Raw genomic sequence first — 14,996 nt, forward strand, 5'->3', positions numbered from 1 at the left:
CACACTCTCATGCCGACCTGCGCTGGCTGTTCGGGTCCGGGATCTGCAGGGGACGTGGTGCTCTGCAGCTGATGTCCGTGCTCAGCGCCCTCATGATGCATTACACGCATTCTCGAAGAGAGTCCCAGAGTAAAAACAGCTTGTACGCGTGGCTCACCCCAGCCCGTAAGAGAATTTATACAAACCTGCTGGCCAGTAGCACCACTGCCCCGTCCGAGAACAGTAAAGAGCGGCCGTGCCAGGAAGGTTAACTGTGTTACTGCTGAGTCTAAAATTTAGATTTTGGGACAGTATTGAGGTTTCTACGATTTCTTGATTTCTTTTCTCCATGGTTTTTTTTAACCATGAATGATATTAAAGCCCTAAGATCATAGAATTTAGAACTTTCCCATACTCCCTGCTTGGGACATGAGCGGAGTCAGTAGAAGGGAAGAACCTGTGACATCATGGTCCCTGAGAGGGGTCCGAGTGAAGGGAGCAAGCGAGCTGATCCCGGGGATGCCAGCTAACATCATTCTCCCAGAACACAGTCTCAGTTCCCTGTCTGGGAGGGGGCGCTGTGCTCTCCTGAGGTAGAAATGTCAGGTCCTCCAGGTGGAAAGATGCGGCACACTCCGCCCCCGCTGCCCTGCCTCCTCCCTCCCAGAAAAAGGCCGGGGAAGTGACTCCTAATCGCCTTGGGCCCATGACTTCTCTAAGGCCTGAGTCTCCTCTCCTATAAAATGGGGATGGGAGGTGGGTGGAGGTCGGTGTCTCTAAGGGCCTCCTCTGACATTAGAGTACTATGATTTGAGGTCATCCGAGTGCAGTCCCTATAGATGCCTTTGCCTGAACTCAAGCCCACACAGAGGTTTAGACATACTCACTATTTTGGGCAGTTAGAATAAGAGGAAAGAGGGGTTCCTTGTGGTTCTGCGCTGACAGTGAACCCCTACAAAGCAGTGTATTGCTTCTGTAAGTGCCTAGCCTGAAGAGGACTGTCTGTTGGGGCCATTGTGTTCTCTATATTGGCTACAGTGACAGGCCAGGCCAGGCCGTAGCGTTTCGCTGATCTGCCAGTCCACTTACCAGTTGACAAATTCATTAGCTTCTCCTGTACGCAGTGCAATAGCCTGGACGCTGTTGTGAATGCAGAGTAATCAATCACAAGGTCTGCACCCTCCAGAAATGTCTCCCCAGGTGGCCAGCTTAGCTTCATTCCTGGACCAAGAAATAACACAAGGCTGCCTTTCCTGGCTGCCAAGTCCCAGTGACGGGCAAAAGCTCTGCTCAGAGAAGGGAGACTGGCCTGGAGGGACTGGGGGAGGAGGTGGTGGGGCACCGTGGCCTCTTGATCTCTTCGTCCCCTCCCAGGGGCCCCTCATCTAAGCCAGCCAGAATTTGTTTAACTTAGTTCTGGCTCACTCCTCACCCAAAGGCTTTAGCTATTGGAAGTACCAGTAAATCTTGCTAGTATTCTTGGAAACTTGCATGAAATTATACATAAAGTCATTTTTAAAAATAAAGCGAACTCTGTCTTAAGGTTAGGAGAGTTGTGTTTTTTTGTTTGTTTTGTTTTTGTTTGTTTGTTTTCACAACCTCCCTCCCCCAAAAGAAGCCTTTGGTGAATCTTGGAAGAGGAGATCATGATTTTCACAGTGGGAAGAATCAAACCTTGCTTGACCTCGCTTATAAATTTTGAGAATTTTGAGTGTCAGGTTTTCTTAAAGCGGGATTCAGGCCATATGGCATGGATAGGATAATCTGGGGAATGGACAGATGCTGTGCCGTGAACCCCAGGGAGGTTTTAGCAAACATTTCAGCTTTTATGTGCAAGACCAAATTGAATGCCACTGGCTTAATTAGTATATTGAATGTGATAGGTGTGGTGACTTTCCTTCTCTTTGCCCCTCAAACTTCTGTCCATTGCAGGACTTTATCCTCTGTCTGATTTGGAGCAGATAGGAACGGTCAGTACAGTGTGGAAGACAGCCGGGTGGAGAGCCAAACGAAGGACATTTGATTCTCTGAACCCAAGATATAGGAAAGAAACTTTGCATTTGAATCCTGTTTTTTATAATTTACTTCAATAATATTTCCTTCCAGTGTGTGTTGTTATTTGTAATTGGAAACATTAAAGCTAAGTGAATTTAGGCCTCAGAAATTTGGACTTCTTTCAAAGCAGATTCTGTAAAGAATGAGCCTATGGGGTGAAAAGCGTTGTTGAGCTTATTGTGTGAAATTATGGGGACATTATTTCATCATTTTATGGTGAAGCCAGATACCCAGGTAACTCCCTTAGAAACCCGGAGGAGTGAAACTTCGGAGCTCGAGAAGAAGATGCAGCGCATGTTCTGTCGAGAGGGAAGTGAGGAGTTTGTAAGCTCACACAGCCCTCGCTGCTAGCAGGGGCCGGACGCACACCTTCAAAGACGATGCTGGTTACAGGGCTTGTCGGTCTGCCCTGGAGCCTGTACAGTGACCTTATCTTCTAACCCTTGGCACTTTTGCTGGTTTAATATTACCAGAACAATATACTTTTTTTTTTTTTAAGATTTTATTTATTTAGGGGCGCCTGGGTGGCTCAGCGGGTTAAGCCTCTGCCTTCGGCTCAGGTCATGATCTCAGGGTCCTGGGATCGAGCCCTGCATCAGGCTCTCTGCTCAGCGGGGAGCCTGTTCCCCCCACTCCCCCCACCTCGCCCCTCTGCCTGCCTGCCTCTCTGCCTACTTGCGATCTCTCTTTCTGTCAAATAAGTAAATAAAATGTAAAAAAAAAAAAAATTTATTTATTTATTTGAGAGAGAGAAAGAGAGAGCGAGCATGAGCGGGAGAGGGGCAAGGGAGAGAGGGAGAGGAAGAAGCCGAATTCGGCAGCAGATACTTAACTGACTGAGCCACCCAGGTGCCCCCAAACAGTGTTACCTTAAAGAAAATAACGAACAAATCAAAGTTTTCCAAATTCTAAGATGTTTTGCAGCTCATTATGAGTTGTTGAGATGTTCCAGGTATAGAGGTAATTAGTAGATGTAATTGATTAGAAAGGCTACAGGTTGAGAACTGACCGAAAAGTCCTGGGTCAATCGTAGAAAATGGGAAGTTGCCAGTAATAGGAAAATTGCAGCTGAGAACAATGCTCTCTAAGTCCAAAGAACACTGAAATCGCTGTTAGCACGGAATGGCAGCTTACCAGTCAGTAATGCTGGCCACACCAACATTCCCATTCCCCACCCCTGTGTGAGGTGGAAGTTGAAAGAATAGGTTGTTTTCCTTCTCACCCTCTTTTATTTTATTCTTGCCTAGTCAGTGGAGAAATGATCTTGGATAGAAAAATCGCATTAGAAATTTGATAAGTTGCTTTTTGAAATAGACTTGTTTCCATGCCACAGACATTTGGAACAAAGTATGTTTATTGAAATATATTTTTATAGACAATATTACAGAACCTGTAATTGAAAACTTATGGCAGCATTTTGGGGAGTGATATGTTCTTAATGTTAATTTGTGGATTTGCTCTGAACTCCCTTCTGCTGTTTTAGAACCATCGGCTGAGTGAACGTTTTCCAAGTCTTTTCAGATCAAAACTGTGTTTCATGGAATGGAGTATTTGGTGCTTAAATAATGTATAAATCCAGTTGGACAGGATCTGCCTGTCAGTTTTATTAACTTTGACCTTTTCTCCCATTATAAAGATGGTTCGGTAAATATTTAATGGGCCCCTTATAGATCTTGACAGTCGGAGCTGTGTTCCTGGAAACTGGGATACGGATACGTATACATGATGTCGCTTAATCACGGTGAGTCAGCGTCGAAGGGCAGGTTTTATTTTTCTGGAAAGAGGAGTCCGTCCCTCTCCATGTGCTCTTAGAGGTGCAGTGTCTGTTGAAGGCGCCCAAGATGGCAGACATTTTAAAGGAACCCTCTGAAAGACAGCAGCCAGCATGCATTTCTGCTCTTTTGGGTTTTTTGTTTGAGCAAATGATCAAAATGATGCCAGGTGGGCAAAATCACCCTGCCACTGTGCGTAGTTAGCAGGACTCTTCCACTCAAAGAGTCAGCAGGGCCGGAATGGCTGAGCTTGCACGGACCCTAATAAGATACGAAGAAGAAGGAGAGCCAAAAGGAGAGACGATTCCTTGAGCCAGGAGGGGACCCCTGCCAAGCTGTCTTTCCCTTTAATTCCATAAAGCCCCATGCATATTGCACTCATTGCAAATTCTGGTGGGGAAGATCGAAACCCAAGTAGCTGACATTTTGAAACATTGTCTTTCAAACTTGTACTGTCCCTTGCTTCCATTGATTTCCCATTTAAGAAATCTGTAGGAGAAAAACAAATTTGAGCAAAATTCATTGGTCTAAGATGAGTTGTTAGAGCCGAATTATGCCCCCCCTTCCACCCTGAGAAGAGCTCCATTTTTATTATGACTGTGATACATCTTTGTCTTGTATCGTGCAGCCATAAGGCTCCCCCAGCAGATCGACCAAGTAAATCAAGAGCCTGTTAAAAAGCAATGTGGATGCTCCAAACACAGACATTTCAGTCTTATGGGGTCACTGGATATCTTCATTTTTATGACCACTTTCAAGAAGCAGATCATTTCAGTTCGTTCTGTTTTCTTGCTCTCTCTCTGTTTGTTTGCAGCCCACCGGCTTTAGGTACGCCCGCCATCTGTTTTTCAGAACATCATTACCCTTTGCATGCAGGGCCCAGCCCCTGTGATATGGTGGTCACCAGTTTCATTACCATGAGCTGTGATGTAGCTGGCTCTGCAAAGGAAATCTATGCCTTGAAAGAGCATTTTGAAAAGAAATTGATTCAGAGCTTCAGAGTGAATTACTATTTGTGTGTTTAGTTAATTCTAAATAAATGTTTGAAAGACCTTGCTTAATTTGAGAAGGGAAGAAGAAACATATTGGATGTTATAAATGGTCTCAATCCAGACTCTTAGCTTGGCATTTTCACATTTGAATGTTTTATTTACATCTGTTCAAAATTGGGATACCTTTCAAGGATGATTTTATTATCGAGAGATTGATGACAACTCTTAAGATCTAAAATACCAAAGTATGGGATGAAAAAAGGAAGATAGCAGTCACTGTCACATGTCAGATTGGATGTAAGCGCCTCACTTGGCAAAGAGTGAGACTGATGAGTTGTATTTTAAAACAAAGGATCCTGATGGTAGGAGATGGGGGTGGGGAGGGGAGGGAGACTGACTGCATTGGGGCCCAGGGGAACTTTCTTCAGGGATGGACATTGTCTATACCTTGGTTGAGGTGACAGTTTCACAGGTATAGACATTATCCTAACTCATCAAACTGTACACTTAAAATGTGTGCATTTTATTTTATGTAAATTTTAACTCAGTAAGGTGGATTTTTTTTTTTTTTTTTTTTTTTTTTTTTTGGAATTCCTGTTGGGTTTAGAATTAGGCAGTGTCACTTCTCTTTTCCAAAAGTGAAATGGAGGTCTAGAGAGATAAAATGATGTGTCCTGAGTAACTTCAAAGCTCAGTAGTTTGTCCAGAACAAAGCCAAGGATGTGGGCCTAGAGCTCACTGAAAGTATTTTGCATCCTTACTGGCACTGTATTGTTCCACTTACCTGTACACAGAGTGAGAGGAACTCCTCCGTCCTGTATCCATTTGTATGCTTTTTATTGTAAGGTACACTCAGGAGCTTATCCTTACCACTGATACTTGTATCTTCAGCACTGAAGACACGGACAGTGAATGTTGGGGCTGACCGTGGGTGTGTTTCATGTATGTTTATGGTAGGTCAGGTTGTGCAGTTAATGCTTCTCAGTTAATGCAGTAGACTCCCAGTTATGTGGTTTTTATTATAAGCAAGAGTTCCCAGAACTAATTTGTCTTTAAGGAGTCCCTGTGGATCTTCTTATAAAAAATGACATGGGCTTTGAAAAACCATTTATATAAAGCATATATGAAATAGTAGTGAAAAATAAAGAGGAAAAATTATTCAAGCTCTGCTACTTAGGAATGTGCTGTTAATGTTTCTTTCTTTCTTTTTTTTTTAAAGATTTTATTCTATTTATTAGCGAGAAAGACAGTGCAAGTGGGGGGAGGGCAGAGAGAGGGAGAGCGAGAATCCCAAGCAGACTTCCCACTGAGTGCGGAGCTGACATGGGGGCGCGGGTGCTTCATCGCACGACCCTGAGATCACGACCTGAGCTGGAACCAAGAATCGGATACTTAATCCACTGGGCCACCCAGGCGCCCCTATTATGTTTAACATTTGAGAGACTGTCTCTTTTAAGCATTTCTCTGTTTACAGTGTACCTGTTTTTGTTTTTTATTCCACAAAATGATGTCATAAATTTCTTTCCATATCTTAACCAAGCTCCCGGTTATTGCTGGGTGTTCAGGAGGCCCCCGGTTCTTCGCTGTTATGTAATGCTGTGACGAACAGCCCTGTCCACTCTCCTCTTCCTGTTCGTCTCAGTAGCTCCTTACAAATACATTCCTCGAAGCAAAACGTTAGCCGCTGCATTCGCCGTGATTTAAAACGTTCTAAGGGGGGTAAGACGCATCAAGTAGTGATCGTTTCATACCCCTCGGCCTGCATTTACCAAACGTTATTTTTCTTCCCCTTTTGTTCTGTTTGCCCGTGCAGTTGCAGTACCATGCCGGTCTGGCGTCTGGCCTTTTGAATCAGCAGTCCCTGAAGCGCTCGGCCAACCAGATGGGAGTGTCCGCCAAGCGGAGGCCGAAGGCTCAGCCCACTACTCTTGTCTTACCGCCTCAGTGAGTAATAGGTTTGCAACAGTTCTTTCGTCCTGGGTGAACTCTTCTCGGTGCTTGTCTGTGGGGAGTGGAAAGTTGTTTCTTGTGAAATTACTCTTCCTTTTGCCAGAGTACCTGCTAAGATTAGAAACCCAGCATGCAGGTAAGACCGTTTGCATAGATCTTACATGAAACGGTGATCGTGTGGCTCCTAATTAACATATTTTCTATGACTTTCCCACCTAGGATTTCAAGATACCTCATAGCCTTTTCTTTATTTCCTTGTCACACTCCCAGAGCTGGCAGAGCCTAAGTGCCGTTGTCCTTATCTAACCGATGACACAGCTCAGGGGCACGTTTTGAGAAGCTGCAGGCCACTCAGAGAATCCGGGGGAGCTGGGATTCGAGTCGTGCTAGGCTCACTTGTTCTCTTAAATGTGCAAACTATGAGCCCTTCTTTATCCTAGTAGGAGACAGGAGATACTGTAAGGTTCAGGAACGTCCAGCTCAGTGATGGTTTTCACACGTGCATACCTCCATGGAGCTCGACCCAGACGAGGCCATGTGGCCACGGCCTCCAGAATCCCATGAGGGGTCCCCCCCCACCCCGTGTTCCCAGTCTGTACACGTGCCGCCTCCCTCCCCAGTTTAGCCTTCTTTGAACGGTTGATTTTTAACCTGTTCTTGAACTTCATGTCATTGGAGTCGCACAACATGTAATCTTTTGTTTGCGCCTCTTTTCACTCAGCATACTATCTGTTAGACTCATCTAGATTGTCTGTTCTTTTTGTTGCTGGGTAGTGTTCTCCTGACTGTGTCGCAAGTGACTCATCCATTACCTGGGGGGCTACTTCGTGCTAGAAGCCTTAGCACGTGAAGGCCAAGGCTCACTTTGTGGGAATCAGAAATGCGAACACACCAGTCTTTGCTGATAGCTTCTCTGTGAGCGCGCACACTCCCCGGAGCGAGGCAGCACTCCCAGCGGCTGGCCTGGGCCTTTAGACACAATCCCTGTCCTGTCCTGCCCTCCCACGGTACCCTCTTTCGCTTATATCCTCAGTCGCAAACTACAGTTGACACCTTGAACAATGCAGGGGTCACAGCACAGTCGAAGATCTTATATAACTTTTGGTTCCCCCAGACTTAACTACTAAAGCCTAATAGTGACCGGAAGCCTACAAATAACATCACCAGTCGATTAACATGTATTGTGTGTATTAAATGTGTTATGTTCTCACAGTAACATAAGCTGGAAAGGAGAAAATGTTATTAGGAAAATTACAAGGAAGAGAAAATACATTGATAGGACTGTATTGACAGAAATATCCCAGATACGTGGATCCTTGCACTTCCAACCCGTGTCATTCAGGGATCAGCTGTACATTTTAAAATTTCCATCCAGAGGAGTATTTTCGTTGAGACTCCGTTGTTTGCCTTTACAGGAGATCTCACTTGTTTTCTGTTTGATGAGCAAATATTGTACCTCCTATCTGTAGGCACTGTCCTAGGCTGTGGGGTTACAGTCATGAACAACACAGATGTGGTCCTGTATTCCCGAAGCTTTTGTTTGCAGGGGGAAAAAGACAAAAAAAAGGCATCCCTCAACAAATTAATAAATTAATATAATAATTTCTAGTTACGATAAGTTAACAAATTAATATAATAATTTCTGGTTATGATTGGTGCTTAGAAAGGAACACATAGTAGAGTAAGGGATGAGGTGGAGGAAAATGCTTAGATTGGGCGGTCTAAGAAGGCCTCTCCAGGGAGATGACGTGCGGTGGAGAGAGGCCAGCAGAGAGCTGGGAAGTCACAGCAGATGCCTTGGGATCTTTTCCCTCGTCGCTGGACACTCGCGCCACCATTTCTGTGATTTTTCAGGTTTTCTTCATAATTAACATTTGCTTCTAGGAGAGGACGAACATAACCAACCGGCTTCCAGTAAGTGATTTTCTGCTACTGCATGGCCAGGTGCATGTTTTTCAGACACTTTGAGTGATGCAAAGCAGAGAGTTTTCACTGTTTGGCAGGCGCTTCTGAAGGAACTGACCTGTGGTTCCTTGTATGTCGACTCGGCGATCCCGCGAATCCTCAGCTTTCACCTCTCTGAAGTCTAATGGGCGTTGTGACTTGTCATTTTCCCTGCGTGGATGGTCTACGGAGGCAAGATGTTTGGCGAGAAGCGAAAGACTTTCTAATGGTCCCATAAGACTGGAGCCAGAAAGTGTTTGTTGCTAACTCTCTCTTGACAAAAGTCAGCTCGTGGTCCATCTGTTCGCCATTTGTTCATTTGCATTGGCTTGAAACCTGTTTACAGGTGACATGCTATTATGAGGACACTTAGAAACTATTTTAAGCACCAAGGCAATCAACAGACTCTGTTCTCATGCCAAAAAAGAAAAGGAGTTGTTCACAACTGTCATTATAAATTTATAATAAATCACTCAAAATACTTAGTTTCAAAGAGAAAAGTTGTTGCTGTGTCCTAAGAATACAACGTCGGAATGATTTCCTATACTCAGTAGCCTGTTTCCCGTGAAAATTGACTGCTGCCTTTTCACATCATTGAGCTTTTGGGGTTCACGCTCCCTTCAGAGACCTGTCCGGTAGGCAGGGTCTATAGCTAAAGGACATTCAGTGCACCTTTCTTGAGCACCTACTACATGCTTCTTATTGTGTTAAGAGTCAGAAATAGAAATACCACTGCGACATAGTGCTGGACTAATTGAATTATAAAAAATTTTTAAATTGAAACATAGGCCACTAGTGGTATATACATATTGTAGACCTTGAACCAACCAAAGATGACACGAAAGGAAAACATAATAACACCATCACACAGAGAAAGTTATTGCTAAGGTTTTGATGGATATAATTCTCGACTTTTTCTATGCAAATATAATGTTTAAAAATAAGAAACAACCTCCAAAAAGGATTGCATTATAATGTTCTGTATCACATCTCAACATTTCTTGAATATAGTTGTCAGACTTGAAGGTAGTGTAATTTTATTTGTGGAACATTTAAATTTGCATATTAATCAGCCATGTTCTGGTTATGTTCTGTAGAACACTGCTAATTACAAAATTTTTATTACAAGCACAACATGACCATAAACTAACTCTGTCATTAAGGAAATCCCTTATAAAACAACACCCAAACCCTCCGTATCCGCCACCTACTGCCACATAACAGATCGCCCCCAAGCATGGTCATTTGACAACAGCAAACGCCTATCACATATTTTGTGGCTCAGGAATCTGAGAGTGGCTTGGCTGGGTGGTTCTGGCTCAGTCTCTCGGAAGATTGCAATCAGGTATCAGCCAGAAATGCAACCATCTGAAGGTTGGACTGAGGTTTGAAGGTCTTGCCCAGGGCGGCTTGCTCACACGGCAGGCACGTTGGTGCTGGCTGTTGACAGGAGACCTCCCTCCCTCTCCATAGGAGACTTGAGTACCCCCACGACTTGCAGGTGACTTCTCCCAGAGCAGGGAGCCAAGCAGAGCCAATCCGTTTTCGGACCTAGTCTCCAAAGACACAGCATCCATTCCACGCCATTCTGTTGGTTAGAAATGAGTCACTAGGTCTGATGTTTAAGGGGAGGGGATGAGGCCCTCTCTTTTGAAGGAAGGATTGTCAGAGAATCTGTGGTTGTTTAAAACCACTACAGTTGCCAGTGAGGAGAGTCTGGGCACCGAGGGAAGAATGGTGGCGCCTGTAAGCCCCATTCACTCGTTTACCCAGCAAATGTGTACTCAGGGCCTACAAGTGTTTGGTCCTGTGCGCTGTGCTGGGACTTTGGAGATGAATATGAAACAGGTTTGGCTTTCACGGAGCTCTGAGCAGAAGCAGAGGAGCAAAACCGTCGCAGGTGACCCTAGGAGTGTGTGCCAAGCCCCAGTGACGTCCCAAAGTGCTCAAGAAGGCCACGGGCAGGGCGCTGAGAGCGAGCCACACGTAGGGAGGCCCAGCCAAATATTGGTGAATTTCCCCACTGCCGGGTGAAGGATGAAGCTTGACTTCATCAGGAGAGCTCGATGCTTCTCGCATAGGCTCACAGGATTCTAAGGAAAGGTTTTATTTCTCCTTGGAGGAAGCCACCAGAGGACCAGCGCTGGACTCCATACTTACCCTCCTCTGGAACTCTGTCGATGCGGTGACAGATGGGTTTCTGCGTTGCCTTGGGTCAGCATTCGGATGACAGGAAGGCTACCATGACCAAAGCACAGGCTCTAAGTGTGCTGAGACCGCAGGCACGGCGACGGGCAGGAGAGGTGCACAGTGTGGTTTTAAATGCAGTTGGCTTGGACAGTAGTAGTCTTTGAAGACGCTGATTCTGCCAGAGTTCCCATGGGATTAGTGATTCATGGGATTAATGATTCATATCTTTCTCCTCCTCCAAGGAAGCTTCTAAGAAGGCAAAGATGCTGTTCACGATGAAAGGTCTTTCACCATATGTCAGCATTCAGAGGGCACTGACAAAGCCGCCTCACTTCTCTGATTCCCCCCGAGTGTTGAATCCATCGTGGAAAGGGCCCTGTCGTTTTCAGAAAGGAGCTGTGTCCCCTGTTGCTGCGTAAACGCTGTCAGGCTTTTGACCCTTGTAGGAACGAGGTCAGCTGACGGTTGCGATAGCTGTGTGTTTAATACATGTCCGATGCGGCCATGTTTGCTTGTGCTCCCTTAGATAGCGGTCTCAGCTTCGCGGCCCATTGTTCAGCGCGCTTGCGTGTTAACATGGATACGGTTTTGATCAAGATCGTCAAGCTGAGTGGCCTGGGAGCCCTGGCGGCGGTGAACACGTACGCATTTGTACTTCGCACATATGAGGGAAAATTGTTCTACAGAAAGGTTATCTTTCAAAGTATTACCGTCCCCTGGAAGTTGTGGGGATGGGCGGTTTCTTTTGTGTCATGTTAGCCTTCCTGAAAAGGTGCCGCCAGCTCCATTAAGAGCACTTTTCCTTCCGTAGGCTACCTGTCTTCTAGTCACTCGGGAGGCGCTGTCCACGCTCCCAGCCAGGGACAGCCCCTCCTCTTCCCCACTGGGTCTGCGCTCTCAGCTACTCCAGGCCACTCGACCGTGGGTCTCCTCTCGCTCCCGCGCCATCAGGACTCCCCTTTCTCCTAGCTCATTCCTAGTAGTACGCAAACACGCTTACCCCCACCCTCCTCCCGTGGGAACACCCAGCTCATAATCCCACTTCTTCCAGCTCCCGGCTCCCCTCTCTCCTCTTGACAGCAGGACTTCTAGAAGGCGTGGACTGTACTTCTTTCCAGTTTCTCAATCAGGCCACCACTGTCCTAATTTCTATCCCTATACCCTAGTCTTGCCTCTGCTAGAACTCCACATAAATCGAGACCTGCGGAACATATTTTCTTTCCGATTTCTTTTGCTCAGCATGGTGTTTCGGAGATTCATTTCTGTTGTGTGTGTCCATGGTTCGTAGCATTTCATCGCTGAGTGCCATTCCTTGGTGTTCTCCAGAGTCTTCCGTTACCTTTCCTTAACATTTTGCGTCTGTTTCGGTATTACCTACCACCTCTCAGAGGGCGAGGAGCCCTCATGCTCCTGTTCTTGGATGACCTGCCTCAGGTTTGAGTAACAAAAACACCTCCACAGAAACAGCATGCGGGACAAGTGTTGCTGGGGAGAAATGCCGCCAGTTCAGGAGGTAGCAGGGATAATGACACGGCGCGTACACCTCGGGGTTCCAGTGTTTGAACAACAGATTGCCTTCAGTAGGGCCTCTAATTTGGCTGTGGGGGTTTAACTGACAGAGGCTCATTTTCTGCCACTGCCTTACACGCTAATTCCCAGGAAGATCATCGACTTGAGATTACACACGGTGCTTATACAGATGATTGGATTCTTTCCAAGATGTGTGGTAAATGCCGCTTCTGTTCTTGAAAGGCAGAGGCTCGTGTTGTCTTTTGCTTAATGTGAAACCAACAGGAATCACGGAGAGCAAAGCAGTGGCATAAATCTGTCCTTGGCGATAGCGATGAGTGAGGGTGGGAGCCTCTCATGGTCGTTGATGTTGAAACTGAGCAAGGTGAGTGTTGGCCGGGACCGAGTGCTGCAAGCCCAGAGCCCCCTGTAGCTTCCTGGCCACCACATCATTACCTTTCCTCTTGCTGATTTTCAAGACTTTTTTTTTTTTTTTTTGGAACGTGTTTTTGTCCCTCAGCTGCACAGGTATGAAACTCCAGGCTTCTGTAGTCACTGTGCCATTACAGAAACCTTGATACAGATGTTTGAGGAGTGACGGTGGACGCACTTCCTTGCAGGGACCTAATTTTCTTCCTGATTACTTGAGCTTTGTTTTGCCTCACGAGGATCTTGAAACTTGTTCAAGGGCAGAAGTTGATTCTGTGCTGATAAGTTTATATTAAATGCTTCAACGTAGATGATGATGGGAGTCCCGAACAAGAATTTTGGCATCTCTTCTTGTTGGAGTTTAGTTTGCCTCTGAGCAGACCAGCAGTGAGTAAACCAGGAACGAGGAGCACCCTGGTCCGTTGCCACGAGCCTTAGAGACGCAGAGCATTGTATCCTGAATCCCTTTCTGCGGGGAGCCTCAGTCCACAGCCTGCCTCTTCCCGAGCGTGGACTGCTGAGCAGAGCAAGCCTGCTGCCTGTACGGCGTGTCCCCGAAAGGAAGTAGCAAACTCTACGGCTGTGAGTTTCGGAAAAGTCATCAAAACTTAAGTAGGAACTCACTAAATCCTTCTTTCCCCTACCGGCAAGTATTAAGTAACAATATTCATTAAATACCACTGAGAGGCTGTGTAATAAAGAAATAATCCTAGGCCTCGGTGGCTGTAACTCTCCAGAAGAGTTGAAATTGAGAATATAATTAAAGATTAAAACATTGTTTGCATTCTAGAACATGGAGAAATCTTTGTCTCCATTGCGGGACCATATTAATAAGGAAGAGATCAGTTTCCAATAACCCGCTCGGCAGAAGCTCATTTTTTCACATCAGTCGTGTTTCAGCCGGCTGCCTCAGGGCCGCTCTTGCTTTTCCCTGCAAGACTGGTGCTGCCGCTCCAACAGTGAGAGGTACTGGCCCCACCGCAGAAGAACGGAGCCTCGTCGTATCGGGGTCCCGAGTTTGCATCGGAGAGTGCACACGGCAAGGATCTTCAACCCTGTCCTCTCGTCGTCTTCCTCTGTTTCGTCAGCAAAACTAGTTTCAGCCTATGAGTTTCAGGCAGTTTTCCATACGAAGGTTAAAAGTCTGGTAGAAGCGAGCGTACCTGGCTCTTGTAAGGTTTTATGGTTGTGACTTGGAAAGGCCCGCTTGACAATGACAGGAAGAAAGCCTCCGTGGTCAGAGCTCCGAGCAGCGGGGGCTGGGAAGAGCCCGGGCCTTGCCCGATTGCGTCGTAAAAGTCTAACCGCCCCAGCACCATTTCATCCGCTCCCTCTGCTTTTTCGTTGCTGCTCACATTTGTTTTCCATTTGCCTTGAAATAGAATCCAAAGGCATTTTGAGGCCAATGGTGCAGAGTGGTCCCCTGCGTGTCCAGTCCACCCTGTCGCCTCGCTCTCCCCGTTCTTCAGCGTCTCTCGTTGGGGGACTCGGAGGAGGCCCACTCGGTGGTTCCTGCAATGTCCTTTCTCGTGTGTCTTTGTGCTCGTGTTATTGGCAGGTGGAGAAGGGAAGTGTGTCTCAGTCTATTACTGACTGGGGAAGGCAAAATGTGGTCCAGTGACTGGGCAGGAGGAAACATTCAGCTCATAACCGCGGTGACGCTTGGCTTTGTGGCTCTCCTGTGACATTTGCCACTCACTGTCTGCCTTGTGTTTTGGTTAGACTGGAAACCCCTTGGGAACTGGGGCCCCCTGCCTCTCCTTTTCCCGCCTGGTCTTGTCTCAGGCACCGAGGGCTGGACAAGCACGTCCTGCGGGCTGGTTCCCCTCTGGGCTTCTGTTCAGCCCCACACCCGCTGGCCGATAAGGCTGAGAACATCTTTCTACAAGATGTTTACCGCTCATGGCTCTCAGTAAATTGAAAGTGTAAGTGTTGGGTATTTAGATGGCTGGGAACCAGATGCCATTTGGACCGACAGAAATATCTCCGGGGGAGGATTTGGAGGTGCCGGTCTGGCCCTGCTGAGTGAGGACAGATAGGATTGGAACTGGAGGCTCGGGTGGCAGGCAGGATCTGCCAGCCGGGCCCAGGCCTTGCAGTGCGCTCCCGCGAGGAGCTGCGGGCCCTGGGGGCTCGTGAGCGGGGGCCGATGTGTGGAAAGTGGTATATTAGGAAG

At 46.6% G+C, this 14,996-nt stretch overlaps 1 protein-coding gene across 2 annotated transcripts in view; it reads left to right on the plus strand.

The window, feature by feature from the left end:
* The window catches only part of MED27 (mediator complex subunit 27), a 208,348-nt gene that overhangs the window by 58,060 nt on the left and 135,292 nt on the right, over positions 1 to 14,996 (plus strand). For both annotated transcript variants that reach the window (XM_046022274.1, XM_046022275.1), the window contains exon 3: positions 6,612 to 6,742. In XM_046022274.1, the coding sequence (XP_045878230.1) occupies positions 6,612 to 6,742 (131 nt within the window). The remainder of the gene's footprint in view (positions 1 to 6,611; positions 6,743 to 14,996) is intronic.

Source organism: Meles meles, chromosome 11 (assembly GCF_922984935.1).
Source record: "Meles meles chromosome 11, mMelMel3.1 paternal haplotype, whole genome shotgun sequence".
Classification (NCBI taxonomy): domain Eukaryota; kingdom Metazoa; phylum Chordata; class Mammalia; order Carnivora; family Mustelidae; genus Meles; species Meles meles.